General features: G+C 42.7%; 2 protein-coding genes across 7 annotated transcripts in view; one reads left to right on the forward strand and one right to left on the reverse strand.

Annotated features, from left to right (window-relative positions):
* The window catches only part of LOC106601950 (putative L-aspartate dehydrogenase), a 9523-nt gene extending 3414 nt beyond the window's left edge, over positions 1 to 6109 (forward strand). The window contains exons 3-10 of one of the 5 annotated variants that reach the window (XR_006769271.1): positions 11 to 155; positions 233 to 317; positions 962 to 1111; positions 2682 to 2905; positions 3665 to 3804; positions 3937 to 4032; positions 5413 to 5481; positions 5529 to 6109. Coding sequence is in view for 1 of the 5 variants with exons in the window: in XM_045715720.1 (XP_045571676.1) it covers positions 11 to 155; positions 233 to 317; positions 962 to 1111; positions 2682 to 2905; positions 3665 to 3804; positions 3937 to 3974 (782 nt within the window). In the remaining 4 variants the exon portion in view is untranslated. Of the gene's footprint in view, positions 1 to 10; positions 156 to 232; positions 318 to 961; positions 1112 to 2681; positions 2906 to 3664; positions 3805 to 3936; positions 4120 to 5412 lie in introns of those variants that run through there. The other 4 variants (XR_006769272.1, XR_006769269.1, XR_006769270.1 and 1 more) reach the window with 4 other exon arrangements.
* An 11-nt stretch (positions 6110 to 6120) lies between these two features.
* The window catches only part of LOC106601986 (glycogen [starch] synthase, muscle), a 34717-nt gene continuing 18935 nt past the window's right edge, over positions 6121 to 21902 (reverse strand). The window contains exons 8-17 of one of the 2 annotated variants that reach the window (XM_045715716.1): positions 19504 to 19624; positions 18023 to 18129; positions 17863 to 17922; positions 17218 to 17410; positions 16499 to 16625; positions 10223 to 10318; positions 9795 to 9958; positions 9627 to 9707; positions 7818 to 8093; positions 6121 to 7777 (exon numbers count right to left, since the gene is read on the reverse strand). In XM_045715716.1, coding sequence (XP_045571672.1) covers positions 7845 to 8093; positions 9627 to 9707; positions 9795 to 9958; positions 10223 to 10318; positions 16499 to 16625; positions 17218 to 17410; positions 17863 to 17922; positions 18023 to 18129; positions 19504 to 19624 — 1198 coding nt within the window. In that variant the 3' untranslated portion in view covers positions 6121 to 7777; positions 7818 to 7844. Of the gene's footprint in view, positions 8094 to 9626; positions 9708 to 9794; positions 9959 to 10222; positions 10319 to 16498; positions 16626 to 17217; positions 17411 to 17862; positions 17923 to 18022; positions 18130 to 19503; positions 19625 to 21902 lie in introns of both variants that reach the window. The other variant, XM_014194429.2, reaches the window with a different exon arrangement.

Genomic DNA, 21902 nt, shown 5'->3' on the forward strand with positions numbered 1-21902 from the left:
GAACTTCCAGGGCAGTACCTTGTGGAGCGGCTCCAGAGAGAAGGGGCCCAGGTGGGCCTGACACTGGTCTTTGTGTGGAACAGAAACACTGACAAACTCAGAGAATCAGTGGCTGAGGAGCTGATTCTACACAACCTCCCAGACTTTACAGACAGGTAGAGAGCCACGTCACACACACACTGTAATGTGTGTTATGTCATGTGCACAAGTAACTTGTGTGTGTGTGTTCTAGGGGTGCTGATGTGATTGTGGAGGTGTGTCATCCCAAAATTGTAAAAGACTTTGGAGTCCAATTACTCTCTAAGGCCCATTTTCTGGTAAGATCACCCTCTCTCTCTCTGTTTCTATTTTCTAGTAAGATCCCTCTCTCTCTCTGTTTACATTTTTTGGTAAGATCCCCCTCTCTCTCTCTCTCTCTCTCTCTCTCTCTCTCTGTTTCCATTTTCTTGTAAGATCTCTCTCTCTGTTTCTAAAAACATCTAAATTAACACTTTAGAGCATTATCTCTTATTGAACATTCTTTAGCTAGCATGGATAACCTGGCAAAACACCTGGCATAACACCTGGCAAAACACCTGGCATAACACCTGGCATAACACCTGGCAAAACACCTGGCATAACACCTGGCATAACACCTGGCAAAACACCTGGCATAACACCTGGCATAACACCTGGCATAACACCTGGCATAACACCTGGCATAACACCTGGCATAACATGCCTATATAAATAAATACTAACAGTATATGCTAATGACAACAGGATAAAAGGAGGATTTCCCTCACACACCAATCTGAAACACGTCAAGTTCCAATACGGAGGTAGTCCTTCTTTTAAAGTCACTTTGTTACGCTAAAATCAGCTTTTGAGAATCCAGGAAGTGTTCCAGTCCATGTGTGCACCAGAAATGAAGTAACTACTACACCCTCCCTCCCTCCCTCTCTGTCTGCCTCTGTTTTAGGTGGGCTCTCCTTCAGCCCTCTCAGACCCACAGCTGAACCAGGAACTGCGCCAGGCTGCAGAGCATCATGGGAGGACCCTATATGTCCCCAGTGGTGCATTGTGGGGAGACCAGGATATCCTGAGACTCAATGATAGTGGCTCTTTAAAGGTGCAGGGAAGGAGGGAGGAGGAAATAGGACTTAACAAGTAAAATATGTTCATTTAAAAGGGATAGCATAGTTAATAGTTAAGTTGGTTACGTTTTGTAGATAGTTAAGTTAATATATAAGAGTTAGTATAAGAGAATGTGTAGACCTCATTAATATGAGATTAAATTCAGATTGTTATTAAAGGTGAAGAAGGTCATTGTTCTCTATTTCTAATCTTCTGAAATGTCAGAGTAGAGCATGCAGAATGGTTGTACTGGACAGAATGCTGTTACATAGAGCATGCAGAATGGTTGTACTGGACAGAATGCTGTTACATAGAGCATGCAGAATGGTTGTACTGGACAGAATGCTGTTACATAGAGCGTGCAGAATGGTTGTACTGGACAGAATGCTGTTACATAGAGCATGCAGAATGGTTGTACTGGACAGAATGCTGTTACATAGAGCATGCAGAATGGTTGTACTGACAGAATGCTGTTACATAGAGCATGCAGAATGGTTGTACTGGACAGAATGCTGTTACATAGAGTGTGCAGAATGGTTGTACTGGACAGAATGCTGTTACATAGAGCGTGCAGAATGGTTGTACTGGACAGAATGCTGTTACATAGAGCGTGCAGAATGGTTGTACTGGACAGAATGCTGTTACATAGAGCGTGCAGAATGGTTGTACTGGACAGAATGCTGTTACATAGAGCGTGCAGAATGGTTTTACTGGACAGAATGCTGTTACATAGAGCATGCAGAATGGTTGTACTGGACAGAATGCTGTTACATAGAGCGTGCAGAATGGTTGTAGTGGACAGAATGCTGTTACAAAGAGCATGCAGAATGGTTGTACTGGACAGAATGCTGTTACATAGAGCGTGCAGAATGGTTGTAGTGGACAGAATGCTGTTACAAAGAGCGTGCAGAATGGTTGTACTGGACAGAATGCTATTACATAGAGTGTGCAGAATGGTTGTACTGGACAGAATGCTGTTACATAGAGTGTGGCGGAATGGTTGTACTGGACAGAATGCTCTTACATAGAGCATGCAGAATGGTTGTAGTGGACAGAATGCTGTTACATAGAGCGTGCAGAATGGTTGTACTGGACAGAATGCTGTTACATAGAGCATGCAGAATGGTTGTAGTGGACAGAATGCTGTTACATAGAGCGTGCAGAATGGTTGTACTGGACAGAATGCTGTTACATAGAGCATGCAGAAGGGTTGTACTGGACAGAATGCTGTTACATAGAGCATGCAGAATGGTTGTACTGGACAGAATGCTGTTACATAGAGTGTGCAGAATGGTGTACTGGACAGAATGCATTTAGCCAAAACCCCTACAAAAACGCCATTCATTTCCCCATAGACTTTGTCCAACGAACCATGGTGGAGTTAGTTCCTACAAAAAGACACCATTACTATTGCTCTCTATTCCCTTTAAATAGCTTTAAATCTTAGAGTTTCTGTTGTATTACTGGTGTACTAAACACACGTTTTCTAAATCCCTCCTCTGCCTCTGTTCCTCTCATCTTTCTTTACTAATCTCACGCCCCCTCCTCTCGTTTTTTGCTTGAAGGCACTGTTCATCCGGATGTCCAAGCACCCGTCATGTTTCCGTCTGACAGGAGACGTGCTGTCTGATTGGACAGAGGATGAGGGGAGGCGGGTCTTATTCAGTGGCTCGGTGGCAGAGCTCTGTCCCGTCGCCCCTAACAACGTCAACACCATGGCGGCAGCGGCCATTGCAGCGGGGACCCTGGGTTTCGCTGGCGTCCAGGGGGAGATTGTGTCGGATACGGCGTAAGCAAAACTTCTTAAATAACCCAAGATAGTTCAGAGTGCGCTTTTACAATGGGAATCACTGTAACACTATGGGCAGAACAAGCAAGGAGGTGGGCTTGTGCTGCCCATAGTGTTACAAAATACATGCTGGCACGTTTCAGCATGTATTTACATAGCCTATTTCAATTAAGGAACCCCCACTCTCTGAAGCACAGCTGTGCAAGAACTTAATTCACCCCCAAACTTCTACACAGCATCATTTTTTAGAAAGGTTGGCACTGAGTCAAGTGTACAAAACTTAGAGGAAACTAGGGCTAATTAGTCTTGCTAACAAGGGCAAAGGCATTGGCCCGCTATGTCATAGTCACACAACAGCTTCTCTCCCTCTCCTAGACTAAGTGATTACCATGTGGTGGAGGTGGAGGTTACTGGTGCCAATGGCTTCTCTCCCTCTCCTAGACTAAGTGATTACCATGTGGTGGAGGTGGAGGTTACTGGTGCCAATGGCTTCACTCCCTCTCCTAGACTAAGTGATTACCATGTGGTGGAGGTTACTGGTGCCAATGGCTTCTCTCCCTCTCCTAGACTAAGTGATTACCATGTGGTGGAGGTGGAGGTTACTGGTGCCAATGGCTTCTCTCCCTCTCCTAGACTAAGTGATTACCATGTGGTGGAGGTTACTGGTGCCAATGGCTTCTCTCCCTCTCCTAGACTAAGTGATTACCATGTGGTGGAGGTGGAGGTTACTGGTGCCAACAGCTTCTCTCCCTCTCCTAGACTAAGTGATTACCATGTGGTGGAGGTGGAGGTTACTGGTGCCAATGGCTTCACAGTGAATACAGTGAGGAGGAACCCAGCCAAACTGGGAGCTGTAACTGGGAGTGCCACCTACAACTCCTTCTGGAGCAGCTTACTAGGTGGGTTCTGCTGTAGAAGGGTGTGTGTGTGTGTGTGTGTGTGTGTGTGTGTGTGTGTGTGTGAGAGAGAGAGAGAACATGAAGGGTTGTGTTGTCTAACATCCGGTCCATCCTCTCCTTTTCTTCTCTCAGTGTGTAAGGGACATGGTGGCCGGGTTTACTTGTGCTGAAGGGGGAGGGATTTCAGAAGACAATTCCCTCTACCAACCAAACATTCACAACACTATGGTACTGAAACACACACTAGACAACATTATGGTACTGAAACACACACTACACAACACTATGGTACTGAAACACACTACACAACACTATGGTACTGAAACACACACTACACAACATTATGGTACTGAAACACACACTACACAACACTATGGTACTGAAACACACACTACACAACACTATGGTACTGAAACACACACTACACAACACTATGGTACTGAAACACACACTACACAACACTATGGTACTGAAACACACACTACACAACATTATGGTACTGAAACACACACTACACAACACTATGGTACTGAAACACACACTACGGTACTGAAACACACACTACACAACACTATGGTACTGAAACACACACTACACAACACTATGGTACTGAAACACACACTACACAACACTATGGTACTGAAACACACACTACACAACACTATGGTACTGAAACACAACAGTACTGAAACACACACTACACAACACTATGGTACTGAAACACACACTACACAACACTATGGTACTGAAACACACACTACACAACACTATGGTACTGAAACACACACTACACAACACTATGGTACTGAAACACACACTACACAACACTATGGTACTGAAACACAACAGTACTGAAACACACACTACACAACACTATGGTACTGAAACACACACTACACAACACTATGGTACTGAAACACACACTACACAACACTATGGTACTGAAACACACACTACACAACACTATGGTACTGAAACACACACTACACAACACTATGGTACTGAACAGTCTGCAGTGGCTGTGTCTGTATTTACTGATCATGTGAGCAAAGTTCAGCTTGCTTCTTATATGGTGTGACTGTATCAGGATTTACAAAGAGGGGCTTGCTTCATATAATATGGTGTGACTATCAGGGTTGACAAAGATGGGCTTGCTTCATATAATATGGTGTGACTATCAGGGTTGACAAAGATGGGCTTGCTTCATATAATATGGTGTGACTATCAGGTTTGACAAAGATGGGCTTGCTTCATATAATATGGTGTGACTATCAGGTTTGACAAAGATGGGCTTGCTTCATATAATATGGTGTGACTATCAGGTTTGACAAAGAGGGGCTTGCTTCATATAATATGGTGTGACTATCAGGTTTGACAAAGATGGGCTTGCTTCATATAATATGGTGTGACTATCAGGTTTGACAAAGAGGGGCTTGCTTCATATAATATGGTGTGACTGTATCAGAATTGACAAAGATGGGCTTGCTTCATATAATATGGTGTGACTGTATCAGGATTTACAAAGATGGGCTTGCTTCATATAATATGGTGTGACTATCAGGATTGACAAAGATGGGCTTGCTTCATATAATATGGTGTGACTATCAGGATTGACAAAACCTTCAAGTCTGCATCTACAATTCTGGGGAATCAACTGTTGCACCTTCATCCTACAAAGTCCTACTACTGTATCCCAGCAGCACCTCCCACCTTCATCCTACAAGGTCCTACTACTGTATCCCAGCAGCACCTCCCACCTTCATCCTACAAGGTCCTACTACTGTATCCCAGCAGCACCTCCCACCTTCATCCTACAAAGTCCTACTACTGTATCCCAGCAGCACCTCCTTTTCTCTACAAATTAAAATATGACTTTGTGAAGTACCAATTTAAATGAGCAACTCTCTCAGGGTGATGGCAGGCACCACATTCATTAGCAATCGTCTAGCAACAACCCACAACTTTTACAGCTCTTATGCAGTTACGTCCACATCCACTACAATACATGTTAATAGTAACGTATGATGATCTTTATGTAGTGCCTTGGTGTTGACACCACACACACCATTGTGACCTTAGAACCTTCTAGTTTTATCTGCAAAAATAAGGTTCTGAACCCTAATTGGTTTGAATTATATATTTTTATCTTGTATTCTTTTGAACTTAACATGAATTGAGTTATTTAGAGTACTATATAGGTACAGGACAAGGAATATCAAAATGTAAATAACAAAGTGCAGATAGAACCTTATAGTTCCAAGCTCTCACAGTATTTCCTGTTGTAGTAAAACCTCAACAAAAGAGACGAGTCCTGTGTTTCATCATTAATACATAGAATATACTTTATTTTCTCCTCCTCTGGTGTGTGATTGTAACACAAACTGACACAGCAGTGTGGGCTCTGGATCAACTCATCTTGGTTTCTGGCTGTGCACAGCCGGGAATAGGATCCTCCCAAACCTGTGACCTTCTCCCTTCCTCCTCTCTAATACAGTCTGTCGTCTAAAAACACCACTAGCTTCTCAGGACGGAAGCCCCACCTTTTACCTAAACCTCAAAGAGTGCAGTCAGAATCAGTGTTCCATCACAAACATACACACAAAGAAAAACACTCAAACACAGGCTCACTGACTGAAAGGTTAAAAGGTGACCAATCAACAGTTTTTACACAGTAGTGCCGGTTCTAATACAGTACAAGGCCCAGAGACGACGACAACGCCCACAGAAAGGTCTGAATCTCTGAACGAATGGGAGCCTGTTTCAGCAGGAGGCTCTTCAGCAGGACGTTCTGAGGCTCAGCCATAGAGTTACAAAGAGGACTCATCTAAGTATCTGTGGTTGAAGCCCTCAACGGCAATGTCCATGCAGAAAATGGGCTATATACAGTACATCTATCTAGTCTAACTCTATGGGCCCAGCTCTAAATGTGTCGCTTATTGGTTTCCTAGCCCAGGGAAGTACTGCTGCTGGTTGGGTTGCTGTTACTGCTACAGTGTGACAGGAAAAGTGCTGCTGCTGTTTAAACAGGTTGCTGTTACTGCTTCAGTGTCTGAACAGGAAAATTGCTGCTGTTGGGTTGGGTAGGTTGTGTGACATAGTGGGCCAATGCCTTTGCCCTTGTTAGCAAGACTAATTAGCCCTAGTTTCTTTATCCTGATGTTACCACTGGTTATCATATGGTTGTCTTAGCCTCAGTTACAACTCATGTTAGTCTACACTGGCAAGGATTTCATAAATTCCTAGATTAAGGACCAGAGCACAGGAGGTTGGTGGCACCTTAATTGGGGAGGACGGGCTCGTAATGGATGGAGCAGAATACCTGGAATGGTATCAAATACATCAAACACATGGTTTCAGCCATTCTTCCAGCTGATCCTCCCTCAGCAGCCTCCTGTGGACCAGAGGTAACCTAGATGAATGACCAGAGGTAACCTAGATGAATGACCAGAGGTAACCTAGATGAATGACCAGAGGTAACCTAGATGAATGACCAGAGGTAACCTAGATGAATGACCAGAGGTAACCTAGATGAATGACCAGAGGTAACCTAGATGAATGACCAGAGGTAATCCTCCTATATACTCCAAGTTAACCCACTTTGTTATCTCAAAGCTGGGCTCTTTAACTCAAGAAAACGTCACCCGGCTAGCCATCCTTTCCCTCTCCTCCTCCATGTCAGTACAGGATGCCCACAGAGGCGGAGCTGCATGCAGGTTTGGAAGACGTTCTGGCTGCTGGATGAATAACATACTGTAAGAGCTCATCTCTTCAGCAGTTGTTGATCTATATTATGGAAGTGGAGACGGTCAAGATAAGAGTGCCGTGTTTGTAACATGTATGTTGGGTGTAGTGAGTATCAGCATGTGTATGTTGTGTGTAGTGAGTATCAGCATGTGTACATTTGTGTATGTTGTGTATAGTGAGTATCAGCATGTGTACGTTTGTGTATGTTGTGTATAGTGAGTATCAGCATGTGTACGTTTGTGTATGTTGTGTATAGTGAGTATCAGCATGTGTACGTTTGTGTGTGTGTGAGACAGTCAGTTTTTCACGCTGGCGGCGCCGTTTTTCTCTCCGTTGGCACCTGGCAGGGTGTAAGGCAAGGCGGGACCCTTTTTACTAGGCAGGGTCAAGGGCTGGCGGATGTTCAAGCGGTCTTTCTCTGCCTCTGCATCTTCATCATAGCGGTCATCATCATCTTCTGCCTCGCTTTGGCGGGGGGAGGAGTGGCGTGACAGAGACGGAGATGGGGGCACAGAGGCCGGTCTAGGGTAACGGAAACCTTGGGCCTGAAAAGAAAGGTTGGTGGGGTTTAGAGGGTGAGACACAGACAACGCACCATGGCTGTGTTTAGACAGGCAGACACCTTCTGATGTTTTTCACCAATTGATCTATCACATCAGATGTATTTCAGATCTGATTGGCCAAAATACCAATTAGTTAAAGATCAGAATTGGGCTGCCCGTCTAAACACAGCCAGAGTAGCATAGCAGTATGTTGGATCTGACACTTTCTCATAAAATGTACTAATCCAGATTTATATCTTATTTCACATATGAAATGAACCAGGGGTGTCCAACTTAATCCCGTCAGGGCCGTGTCTGCTGTTTTTTGTTAGTTCCTTTCCAATTCTATCCAATTAGGACAGAGACAACCAGGTGAGGGGAGTGCCTAATTAATATGACCTTAATTGATAAAGTACAAGGGAGGAAGGAAAACCTGCAGACACTCAGCCCTCCAGGGAATTGTGTAGACACCCGTTATAACCCTCAGCCCTCCAGGGAATTGAGTACACACCCCTGTTATAACACTCAGCCCTCCAGGGAATTGAGTACACACCCCTGTTATAACACTCAGCCCTCCAGGGAATTGAGTACACACCCCTGTTATAACCCTCAGCCCTCCAGGGAATTGAGTACACACCCCTGTTATAACACTCAGCCCTCCAGGGAATTGAGTACACACCCCTGTTATAACCCTCAGCCCTCCAGGGAATTGAGTACACACCCCTGTTATAACACTCAGCGCTCCAGGGAATTGTGTAGACACCCCTGTTATAACCCTCAGCCCTCCAGGGAATTGAGTACACACCCCTGTTATAACACTCAGCCCTCCAGGGAATTGAGTACACACCCCTGTTATAACACTCAGCCCTCCAGGGAATTGAGTACACACCCCTGTTATAACCCTCAGCCCTCCAGGGAATTGAGTACACACCCCTGTTATAACACTCAGCCCTCCAGGGAATTGAGTACACACCCCTGTTATAACCCTCAGCCCTCCAGGGAATTGAGTACACACCCCTGTTATAACCCTCAGCCCTCCAGGTAATTGAGTAGACACCCCTGTTATAACCCTCAGCCCTCCAGGTAATTGAGTAAACACCCCTGTTATAACCCTCAGCCCTCCAGGTAATTGAGTACACACCCCTGTTATAACCCTCAGCCCTCCAGGGAATTGAGTAGACACCCCTGTTATAACCCTCAGCCCTCCAGGTAATTGAGTACACACCCCTGTTATAACCCTCAGCCCTCCAGGGAATTGAGTACACACCCCTGTTATAACCCTCAGCCCTCCAGGTAATTGAGTACACACCCCTGTTATAAAACAAAAAGGGTCCAACTAAAAAGGTACACTACAGCAAATTCCTACTGAATGGGTAAAGAACAAATGTTTTACTAATCTCCCCCGGGCACCATTAGGTACTAGGTAGTTTCCAATGGTGTAGAATTATTTCAACTAAGTACCCATTGTTACCCAAAAGGAGGAAATAGCATCTCCTCGCCATACAGACAGACTTACAGACTTACAGACAGACTTACAGTCTCAGAGTCATGAGGTTGGTAGAAGTAGGTATCCGGGAAGGCTTTAGCCAGGGCCATGTGACGAGCTGATATGTAATACTGAGAGAGAAGAGAGGAGAGAGATAAGATGATAGTTATAGTAGAACGGTTGACATTTCTTCTCTTGATAAAGGTGAAAGTTCTCACCCTGCCCAGATATCTCCAGTCCAGAAGGTCACTCAGGCGCTCGGTGCGGTTCCGCTGGATGATCCTGGCGCGCCGGCTCTGCTGGCAGAACTGGAACAGGTATGATGTGAGCTGGTTACATGACTCATCAACCCCTCTGTACCGGCGATCAAGGATGTAGATTCCTGAGGTACAACAGCATTAGTCATATCTACTGGAGATCAGTTGGTAGAGAATGGCGTTTGTAATGCCAAAGGTTGTGGGTTCAATTCCCGCTGGAACCACCCATACGTACAATGTATACATGAATGACTGTCTCTTTGGATAAAAGCCTCATGTAAATGACATATTATATCATACTGGGACCATTACTTCTCTAAATGTAGAACATTTTATCAGCCCCTTGGAAGACACTAAACAACCTTGACTTGGACACATTCTGAACACACCGTATGCTGAGGGATCAGCTATGTGTTCCTCCATGAAGCAGCCAAACCCAGAGAGGTTGGTAGAGATTGAGGGGATCCCCATGACTGTACACTCAGCTGAGAGAGAGAGAGAGAGATTGAAGTAAATATACTTGTATATGCCATACAGCCAATGTACAAGACAACCATATCTCCATGGTTCATAGTATCTTTAAGAGTCTACCTGGTGTATATCCCCATGGTTCATAGTATCTATAAGAGTCTACCTGGTGTATATCCCCATGGTTCGTAGTATCTATAAGAGTCTACCTGGTGTATATCCCCATGGTTCATAGTATCTATAAGAGTCTACCTGGTGTATATCCCCATGGTTCGTAGTATCTATAAGAGTCTACCTGGTGTATATCTCCATGGTTCATAGTATCTTTAAGACTCTACCTGGTGGTTCATAGTATCTATAAGACTCTACCTGGTGTATATCTCCATGGTTCATAGTATCTATAAGAGTCTACCTGGTGTATATCCCCATGGTTCGTAGTATCTATAAGAGTACCTGGTGTATATCCCCATGGTTCATAGTATCTATAAGAGTCTACCTGGTGTATATCCCCATGGTTCGTAGTATCTATAAGAGTCTACCTGGTGTATATCTCCATGGTTCATAGTATCTTTAAGACTCTACCTGGTGGTTCATAGTATCTATAAGACTCTACCTGGTGTATATCTCCATGGTTCATACTATCTATAAGAGTCTACCTGGTGTATATCCCCATGGTTCATAGTATCTATAAGAGTCTACCTGGTGGTTCATAGTATCTATAAGAGTCTACCTGGTGTATATCCCCATGGTTCATAGTATCTATAACAGTCTACCTGGTGGTTCATAGTATCTATAAGAGTCTACCTGGTGTATATCCCCATGGTTCGTAGTATCTATAAGAGTCTACCTGGTGTATATCCCCATGGTTCGTAGTATCTATAAGAGTCTACCTGGTGTATATCCCCATGGTTCATAGTATCTATAAGACTCTACCTGGTGTATATCTCCATGGTTCATAGTATCTATAAGACTCTACCTGGTGTATATCCCCATGGTTCATAGTATCTATAAGACTCTACCTGGTGTATATCCCCATGGTTCATAGTATCTATAAGACTCTACCTGGTGGTTCGTAGTATCTATAACAGTCTACCTGGTGGTTCATAGTATCTATAAGAGTCTACCTGGTGTATATCTCCATGGTTCATAGTATCTATAAGAGTCTACCTGGTGTATATCCCCATGGTTCGTAGTATCTATAAGAGTCTACCTGGTGGTTCATAGTATCTATAAGAGTCTACCTGGTGTATATCCCAGTTTACTGGTGGTTCATAGTATCTATAAGAGTCTACCTGGTGTATATCCCCATGGTTCATAGTATCTATAAGAGTCTACCTGGTGTATATCCCCATGGTTCATAGTATCTATAAGACTCTACCTGGTGGTTCGTAGTATCTATAAGAGTCTACCTGGTGGTTCATAGTATCTATAAGAGTCTACCTGGTGTATATCCCCATGGTTCGTAGTATCTATAAGAGTCTACCTGGTGTATATCCCCATGGTTCATAGTATCTATAAGAGTCTACCTGGTGTATATCCCCATGGTTCATAGTATCTATAAGAGTCTACCTGGTGTATATCTCCATGGTTCGTAGTATTATAAGAGCTACGTATAGATTATAAGACTCTACCTGGTGTATATCTCCATGGTTCGTAGTATCTATAAGAGTCTACCTGGTGGTTCATAGTATCTATAAGAGTCTACCTGGTGTATATCCCCATGGTTCGTAGTATCTATAAGACTCTACCTGGTGGTTCATAGTATCTATAAGAGTCTACCTGGTGTATATCCCCATGGTTCATAGTATCTATAAGAGTCTACCTGGTGGTTCATAGTATCTATAAGACTCTACCTGGTGTATATCCCCATGGTTCGTAGTATCTATAAGAGTCTACCTGGTGTATATCCCCATGGTTCATAGTATCTATAAGAGTCTACCTGGTGTATATCTCCATGGTTCGTAGTATCTATAAGAGTCTACCTGGTGGTTCATAGTATCTATAAGACTCTACCTGGTGTATATCTCCATGGTTCGTAGTATCTATAAGACTCTACCTGGTGTATATCCCCATGGTTCATAGTATCTATAAGAGTCTACCTGGTGGTTCATAGTAGCTATAAGAGTCTACCTGGTGGTTCGTAGTATCTATAACAGTCTACCTGGTGGTTCATAGTATCTATAAGAGTCTACCTGGTGTATATCCCCATGGTTCGTAGTATCTATAAGAGTCTACCTGGTGTATATCCCCATGGTTCGTAGTATCTATAAGAGTCTACCTGGTGTATATCCCCATGGTTCGTAGTATCTATAAGACTCTACCTGGTGAATCATGGTTCATAGTATCTATAAGACTCTACCTGGTGTATATCCCCATGGTTCATAGTATCTATAAGACTCTACCTGGTGTATATCCCCATGGTTCATAGTATCTATAAGACTCTACCTGGTGGTTCGTAGTATCTATAACAGTCTACCTGGTGGTTCATAGTATCTATAAGAGTCTACCTGGTGTATATCTCCATGGTTCATAGTATCTATAAGAGTCTACCTGGTGTATATCCCCATGGTTCGTAGTATCTATAAGAGTCTACCTGGTGGTTCATAGTATCTATAAGAGTCTACCTGGTGTATATCCCCATGGTTCGTAGTATCTATAAGAGTCTACCTGGTGGTTCATAGTATCTATAAGAGTCTACCTGGTGTATATCCCCATGGTTCATAGTATCTATAAGAGTCTACCTGGTGTATATCCCCATGGTTCATAGTATCTATAAGACTCTACCTGGTGGTTCGTAGTATCTATAAGAGTCTACCTGGTGGTTCATAGTATCTATAAGAGTCTACCTGGTGTATATCCCCATGGTTCGTAGTATCTATAAGAGTCTACCTGGTGTATATCCCCATGGTTCATAGTATCTATAAGAGTCTACCTGGTGTATATCCCCATGGTTCATAGTATCTATAAGAGTCTACCTGGTGTATATCTCCATGGTTCGTAGTATCTATAAGAGTCTACCTGGTGGTTCATAGTATCTATAAGACTCTACCTGGTGTATATCTCCATGGTTCGTAGTATCTATAACAGTCTACCTGGTGGTTCATAGTATCTATAAGAGTCTACCTGGTGGTTCATAGTATCTATAAGAGTCTACCTGGTGTATATCCCCATGGTTCGTAGTATCTATAAGACTCTACCTGGTGGTTCATAGTATCTATAAGAGTCTACCTGGTGTATATCCCCATGGTTCATAGTATCTATAAGAGTCTACCTGGTGGTTCATAGTATCTATAAGAGTCTACCTGGTGTATATCCCCATGGTTCGTAGTATCTATAAGAGTCTACCTGGTGTATATCCCCATGGTTCATAGTATCTATAAGAGTCTACCTGGTGTATATCTCCATGGTTCGTAGTATCTATAAGAGTCTACCTGGTGGTTCATAGTATCTATAAGACTCTACCTGGTGTATATCCCCATGGTTCGTAGTATCTATAAGACTCTACCTGGTGTATATCCCCATGGTTCATAGTATCTATAAGAGTCTACCTGGTGGTTCATAGTAGCTATAAGAGTCTACCTGGTGGTTCGTAGTATCTATAACAGTCTACCTGGTGGTTCATAGTATCTATAAGAGTCTACCTGGTGTATATCCCCATGGTTCGTAGTATCTATAAGAGTCTACCTGGTGTATATCCCCATGGTTCATAGTATCTATAAGACTCTACCTGGTGTATATCCCCATGGTTCGTAGTATCTATAAGAGTCTACCTGGTGGTTCATAGTATCTATAAGAGTCTACCTGGTGTATATCCCCATGGTTCGTAGTATCTATAAGAGTCTACCTGGTGGTTCATAGTATCTATAAGAGTCTACCTGGTGTATATCCCCATGGTTCATAGTATCTATAAGAGTCTACCTGGTGGTTCATAGTATCTATAAGAGTATACCTGGTGTATATCCCCATGGTTCATAGTATCTATAAGAGTCTACCTGGTGGTTCATAGTATCTATAAGAGTCTACCTGGTGTATATCTCCATGGTTCATAGTATCTATAAGAGTCTACCTGGTGTATATCCCCATGGTTCGTAGTATCTATAAGAGTCTACCTGGTGGTTCATAGTATCTATAAGAGTCTACCTGGTGTATATCCCCATGGTTCGTAGTATCTATAAGAGTCTACCTGGTGGTTCATAGTATCTATAAGAGTCTACCTGGTGTATATCCCCATGGTTCATAGTATCTATAAGAGTCTACCTGGTGTATATCCCCATGGTTCATAGTATCTATAAGACTCTACCTGGTGGTTCGTAGTATCTATAAGAGTCTACCTGGTGGTTCATAGTATCTATAAGACTCTACCTGGTGTATATCCCCATGGTTCGTAGTATCTATAAGAGTCTACCTGGTGTATATCCCCATGGTTCATAGTATCTATAAGAGTCTACCTGGTGTATATCCCCATGGTTCATAGTATCTATAAGAGTCTACCTGGTGTATATCTCCATGGTTCGTAGTATCTATAAGAGTCTACCTGGTGGTTCATAGTATCTATAAGACTCTACCTGGTGTATATCTCCATGGTTCGTAGTATCTATAAGAGTCTACCTGGTGGTTCATAGTATCTATAAGAGTCTACCTGGTGTATATCCCCATGGTTCATAGTATCTATAAGAGTCTACCTGGGATGGTTCGTAGTATCTATAAGACTCTACCTGGTGGTTCATAGTATCTATAAGAGTCTACCTGGTGTATATCCCCATGGTTCATAGTATCTATAAGAGTCTACCTGGTGGTTCATAGTATCTATAAGACTCTACCTGGTGTATATCCCCATGGTTCGTAGTATCTATAAGAGTCTACCTGGTGTATATCCCCATGGTTCATAGTATCTATAAGAGTCTACCTGGTGTATATCTCCATGGTTCGTAGTATCTATAAGAGTCTACCTGGTGGTTCATAGTATCTATAAGACTCTACCTGGTGTATATCTCCATGGTTCGTAGTATCTATAAGACTCTACCTGGTGTATATCCCCATGGTTCATAGTATCTATAAGAGTCTACCTGGTGGTTCATAGTATCTATAAGAGTCTACCTGGTGGTTCGTAGTATCTATAACAGTCTACCTGGTGGTTCATAGTATCTATAAGAGTCTACCTGGTGTATATCCCCATGGTTCGTAGTATCTATAAGAGTCTACCTGGTGTATATCCCCATGGTTCATAGTATCTATAAGACTCTACCTGGTGTATATCCCCATGGTTCGTAGTATCTATAAGAGTCTACCTGGTGGTTCATAGTATCTATAAGAGTCTACCTGGTGTATATCCCCATGGTTCATAGTATCTATAACAGTCTACCTGGTGGTTCATAGTATCTATAAGAGTCTACCTGGTGTATATCCCCATGGTTCATAGTATCTATAAGAGTCTACCTGGTGGTTCATAGTATCTATAAGACTCTACCTGGTGTATATCACCATGGTTCATAGTATCTATAAGAGTCTACCTGGTGTATATCCCCATGGTTCATAGTATCTATAAGACTCTACCTGGTGTATATCCCCATGGTTGGTAGTATCTATAAGAGTCTACCTGGTGGTTCATAGTATCTATAAGAGTCTACCTGGTGGTTCATAGTATCTATAACAGTCTACCTGGTGGTTCATAGTATCTATAACAGTCTACCTGGTGTATATCCCCATGGTTCATAGTATCTATAACAGTCTACCTGGTGGTTCGTAGTATCTATAACAGTCTACCTGGTGGTTCGTAGTATCTATAAGAGTCTACCTGGTGTATATCCCCATGGTTCATAGTATCTATAAAAGAGTCTACCTGGTGGTTCATAGTATCTATAAGAGTCTACCTGGTGGTTCGTAGTATCTATAACAGTCTACCTGGTGGTTCATAGTATCTATAAGAGTCTACCTGGTGTATATCCCCATGGTTCATAGTATCTATAAGAGTCTACCTGGTGGTTCATAGTATCGATAAGAGTCTACCTGGTGTATATCCCCATGGTTCATAGTATCTATAAGAGTCTACCTGGTGGTTCATAGTATCTATAAGAGTATACCTGGTGTATATCCCCATGGTTCATAGTATCTATAAGAGTCTACCTGGTGTATATCCCCATGGTTCATAGTATCTATAAGAGTCTACCTGGTGGTTCATAGTATCTATAAGAGTCTACCTGGTGTATATCCCCATGGTTCATAGTAAGAGGGGAACACTCCAAGATGGCAGCCTCTTACAAACTCTTCATAATCCATCGGCAGGAGGGGAGAGGTGGAGGAGAGGAACTCTGGGTGGAAGATCACCTAAAAGGATGATGGGAAGCACAAATGAGGCAGGGGATGAGGACAGAGTTGACCAGATGAAAGAGATGCACTTTCGCCATATTATTTACACCAGTTTTACACGTCTTCCAATCAGAAGAAGGGGAAGAGAGGAATTATTTTGAAGCAGTTGAACCCATTTGACCCCCAGCTCTGCAGAGGGCTGGGTAATGGTTTCTAGTCCAGACTAGCCTGTGTATCAGTAGTAGGATAGTGTTATAGGAATGACATTTATGTGATGGGAGGGACCAGAGCGGAGCACAGTGTGACGGTTATGTATTTGTAAAGTGTCATTATGGCCCACATGCCATCTCACTAGCAAATGAGGACACAATGGCAATGAGCCTCTGGCCTTTGTGTTTTTATCCTGGAAATTGTTGACATAGGCTATGTAACGTCGTCTCCAGCTGAATTGTTGACATAGGCTATGTAACGTCGTCTCCAGCTGAATTGTTGACATAGGCTATGTAACGTCGTCTCCAGCTGAATTGTTGACATAGGCTATGTAACGTCGTCTCCAGCTGGAGCTGCCTAATACTTTTAATCATCTAATCAATTCAATCAATCAATCTACCTTGACACGGTCGGCAGAGCTGTTGAACAGGCCGATGCGGCGAATGCAAGTGAGGATGGGGTCGTTGCTGTCCTCCAGCATGTTGTGGGTACAGATGGGAGGCTGGCACTGCCTCTGGGTGGCAAAGATGGCACGCTTCATCATGGTGAAGTCATCCTTGTCCAGCATCTTGGACACGTCTGGCAACTGCCCACTAATCCAGCACAAAGGTAGATTTTACTAAGGGTGTAAAATACAAACTAGCACTAAAGCTCTGATGAAGGCCAAGAGACAGACACAAGCATGAATCAAATGTATGTGGGTTTCCCTTCTCTTTAACTAACACAAAGTCATTCATACAAACTGTAGTCTATAGAAATTCTCTTACAGTAATAATGGTTTACAGGACAGTGATTGATATGGGTTTACAGGACAGTGATTGATATGGGTTTACAGGACAGTGATTGATATGGGTTTACAGGACAGTGATTGATATGGGTTTACAGGACAGTGATTGATATGGGTTTACAGGACAGTGATTGATATGGGTTTACAAGACAGTGATTCATATGGGTTTTACAGGACAGTGATTGATATGGGTTTACAGGACAGTTCTTGTACTGGTAGTTTAACAGCACAAATGGGGATTCATAGAGGTCCACTTACACCAGCAGTGATTCATAAAGTTTCTTTCCGAAGCGTTCTTTCACAGTTTGAGCTGTATCCCTGCCATGAGGATGTTAAAACAAAGTCAAGTTATTAGTCACTATAAATATGTTTTCTTATTTTTCTCACATGGAAACAGCCATGATGGTGTTGTCATTACCAAAGCTGCTTCCTGACTGCTTGGCCTTTCAGCGTCTCCACGTTGAAGTTGTTGGTCCGCGCAGGCATGATGAAGAACGCAACGACAGTCACATCGCTGTGGTTGACCTGAGGGAGAGAGAGGAGGCAGGGAGGGAGTAAATACCTGCAAGATTCTTGAATACATCTAACTAACCGACAGACAGGCTGGTAGACAATGGGTATGTACACTCACACAGGCACATACAGAGTATTCAGAAAGTATTCAGATCCCTTGAATTTTTTCCACATTTTGTTACGTTACAGCCTTATTCTAAAATGGATTAAAAAAACACAATAACCCATAATGACAAAGTGAAAACAGGTTTGTAGAAATGTTTGCAAATGTATAAAACATTTATTTTTTACAAAATACCTTATTTTCATAAGTATTCAGAGCCTTTGCCATGAGACTCGAAATTGAGCTCAGGTGCATCCTGTTTCCATTGATCATCCTTGAGATGTTTCTGTAACTTGATTCAAGTCCACCTGTAGTAAATTCAACTGATTGGACATGATTTAGAAAGACACACACCTGTCTATATATGGTCCCACAGATGACAGTGCATGTCAGAGCAAAAACCAAGCCATGAGGTCAAAGAAATTGTTTGTAGAGCTCTGAGACAGGATTCTCTGGTCTGATGAAACCAAGATTGAACTCTTTGGCCTGAATGCGAAGTGTCACGTCTGGAGGAAACCTGGCACCATCCCTACAGTGAAGCATGGTGGTGGCAGCATCCTGCTGTGGGGATGTTTTTCAGCAGCAGGGACTGGGAGACTAGTCAGGAATGAGGGAAAGATGAACGGAGCAAAGTACAGAGGGATCCTTGATGAAAACCTGCTCCAGAGCGCTCAGGACATCAGACTGGGGAGAAGATTCCAACAAGACAACAGCCCTAAGCACACAGCCAAGACAACGCAGGAGTGGCTTCAGGACAAGTCTCTGAATGTCCTTGAGTGGCCCTGCCAGAGCCCGGACTTGAACCAAATCGAACGTCTCTGGAGAGACCTGAAAATAACTGTGCAGCGATACTCCCCATCCAACCTGTCAGAGCTTGAGAGGATCTGCAGAGAAGAATGGGAGAAACTCCCCAAATACATGTGTACCAAGCTTGTTGCGTCAAACCCAAGAAGATTCAAGGCTGTAATCGCTGAAAAGGTGCTTCAACAAAGTACTGAGTAAAGGGTCTGAAGACTTATGTAAATTTGATATAATTTTTTGTTTTTGTAATAGATTTGCAAAAATGTCTAAAAACCTGTTTTTGCTATGTCCTTATGGGGTATTGTGTGTAGAATGATGAGGGATTAAAAAAAAAATCTATTTTAGAATAAGGCTGTAATGTAACAAAATGTGGAAAAAGTTGAGGCGTCTGAATACTTTCCGAATGCCCACACATCCTCTGATACACGTGTACACACACACACACACACACACACACACAGTGCTGGACACACACAGCTTACTCTCAGTAGATAGTTGAGTCTGGCCAAAGCCTCCAAGAAGATATCAGCCCCTTTGTTGCTGAACTCGTACCTCCCAGCGATGAACAGGAACAGACACTTGTCCAGGTTGAAGTCCAGGTGCCTGGCGGGTGGGACAACAACAACCATTCAAGATCAGACCAAATGATGCAATCCTGACATCACCTGACCACATGTCCAGACCAGGGTTGGGGTCAATTTCATTTCAATTCAGTCCTCAATGCTTCTCTATGAGAATTGAAATTGGAATTCAGGTTATTTCCTGAATTGAAATGGAACTGACCCCAACCCTCATCCAACCACATCATTCATGTATTCCCTTGTTCTCCATAATCAAGATTTAAAGCATTAAAATGAAGGTTGGGGTATCTAGAATTAGATAACGAGATTGAGAATCTTAGCAAATTAAAGGAAAATACCACTCAAACTATATTTTGGCATTTGTTTAATTAGTACACTGTTGATACTGTCCCAGAATGTCAGCAAGCAAGTTCTTTGTGTGTGTGTGTGTGTGTGTGTGTGTGTGTGTGTGTGTGTGTGTGTGTGTGTAGTTACCCTTTAATTCAGGTGAGCACCAGCCAGACAGTTTGGCTAGTTGTGTTTCTATAGCTTACTTGTGATGCACTTTTCAAAACAATGGCCACTGGATTGATGCAAATAGTCATGATTCTTCCAGGTAGTCATAGGCTACTTTGTATTTATCTTTTAATTGTCTTTCCATCAACCCGAAAACAGTTAGCGATGCTAATGATAGTCTAACAGCTAAGCACACAGCAGGGCTTGACATTCAGGTACATTTGCGAGACACACTGGGCCAGTTCCAACTGAAAGCTACCGGCCCGAAGAATAACATACCAGATCTGACAGCAGGTGATTTTAGATTTCATTTGTGGGCTGAGCAAGTCGCCTATACAGGGTTCATACAGACATTGGCAAGTCAAATTCAAGGACTTTAAAATTACTTTTTCAAGCACTTAAATTGTAGGCAAATTTTAAAGGAGCTATCTTTTATGTTATTGTTGTAATAGCCTATAGAAAAAAATCCCCCAAAAAGTATGCATTTCCACTATGAATAATACTATTTTTTTTTTTTTTTAATAGGCCTAACCAATAGTATTATATATTGACATTCACATGACTTTTACATTCTAAAATGTCACAATAATGTGGACATTGTCTGACTACATAGACAGCATGCTCCCGAAACAAACACACTAATGAAGTCTGTCCATGTGGTAGCTAGTCAGTCTCACCACTTTAAAAAAAAAGTGAACCTTTATTTAATTAGGCAAGTCAGTTAAGAACAAATTGTTATTTACAATGACGGCCTACACCGGCCAAACCCGGACGACGCTGGGCCAATTGTGCGCCGCCCTATGGGACTCCCAATCATGGACGGTTGTGATACAGCCTGGAATCGAACCAAGGTGTCTGTATTGGCACCTCTAGCACTGAGTTGCCTCGTCTTAGACCGCTGCGCCACTCGGGACCCCCGTGTTGAGTTCTTGTACCATGTTTTAAAACTAGAAAGCGACCAAAAACCGGGTTCCGTTTGTAATGGAACGCTTTGTATAAAAAAACTAGTTGAAGCAAACATTCGATGTCATCTTTCTCATAATAACCGCATATGGTTTTACTGCAACAGACTTCAATTGAAACAGCGGGAAACAATCGAAAGCACCTGAATCCCTCATAAAAACGGATCCAAAATGAAATCCCGTAATAATTCTGTTGGAGCAGTAGAAGTTGTAAATCGGCTACCATAACCAATGACTTCAACAACCAAATAGTCTAGAAGAAACGTCTGATTTTCAAGGTAGGCTATTCCATGATGACTGGATTGCGCATCGCCAATATTCAAACAAGACTTGGAACGTTTTACCTGGGTTGCACAACCATTCTGGCCTTAACATTTACTGGTAGATTTAACGTGTAACCTCTTTCCTACTGCTTTCCTCAACACAACAACCAGCTGTTTCAGAGCTGCGCGCTCTTTCTGCGCATCAGATTATCTATAGGCTGTGTGCAGCGCGTGTGATAAATAATCGACATAACGAACGAAACGCTTTGAGAATCCGTTTTTTTTAAATAAATGATATAGCCTAGATTAATAAAAATGGCATTATTAAAATATGTTTTCCAGTGATGAAGGGTTTCTAAACCCCTGTATGTCGAGTCCTGACACACACAGACAGGGAATTCCCGTGACGATGTTGCCTCTTCAGAAAGTTGGTTTATTTTTGGTCAATTGCACATTACGGTTTGAATAAATCATGATAAAAAAAAGATCATTGTTAACCCAAAACTAATGTGACCAGGTAAAAAAACGTCACTGACACCCCTGAGACCAATTCAAAATGTGTGTCGCACTGCCAATTCAA

This window comes from Salmo salar, chromosome ssa03, assembly GCF_905237065.1.
Source record: "Salmo salar chromosome ssa03, Ssal_v3.1, whole genome shotgun sequence".
Lineage (NCBI taxonomy): Eukaryota > Metazoa > Chordata > Actinopteri > Salmoniformes > Salmonidae > Salmo > Salmo salar.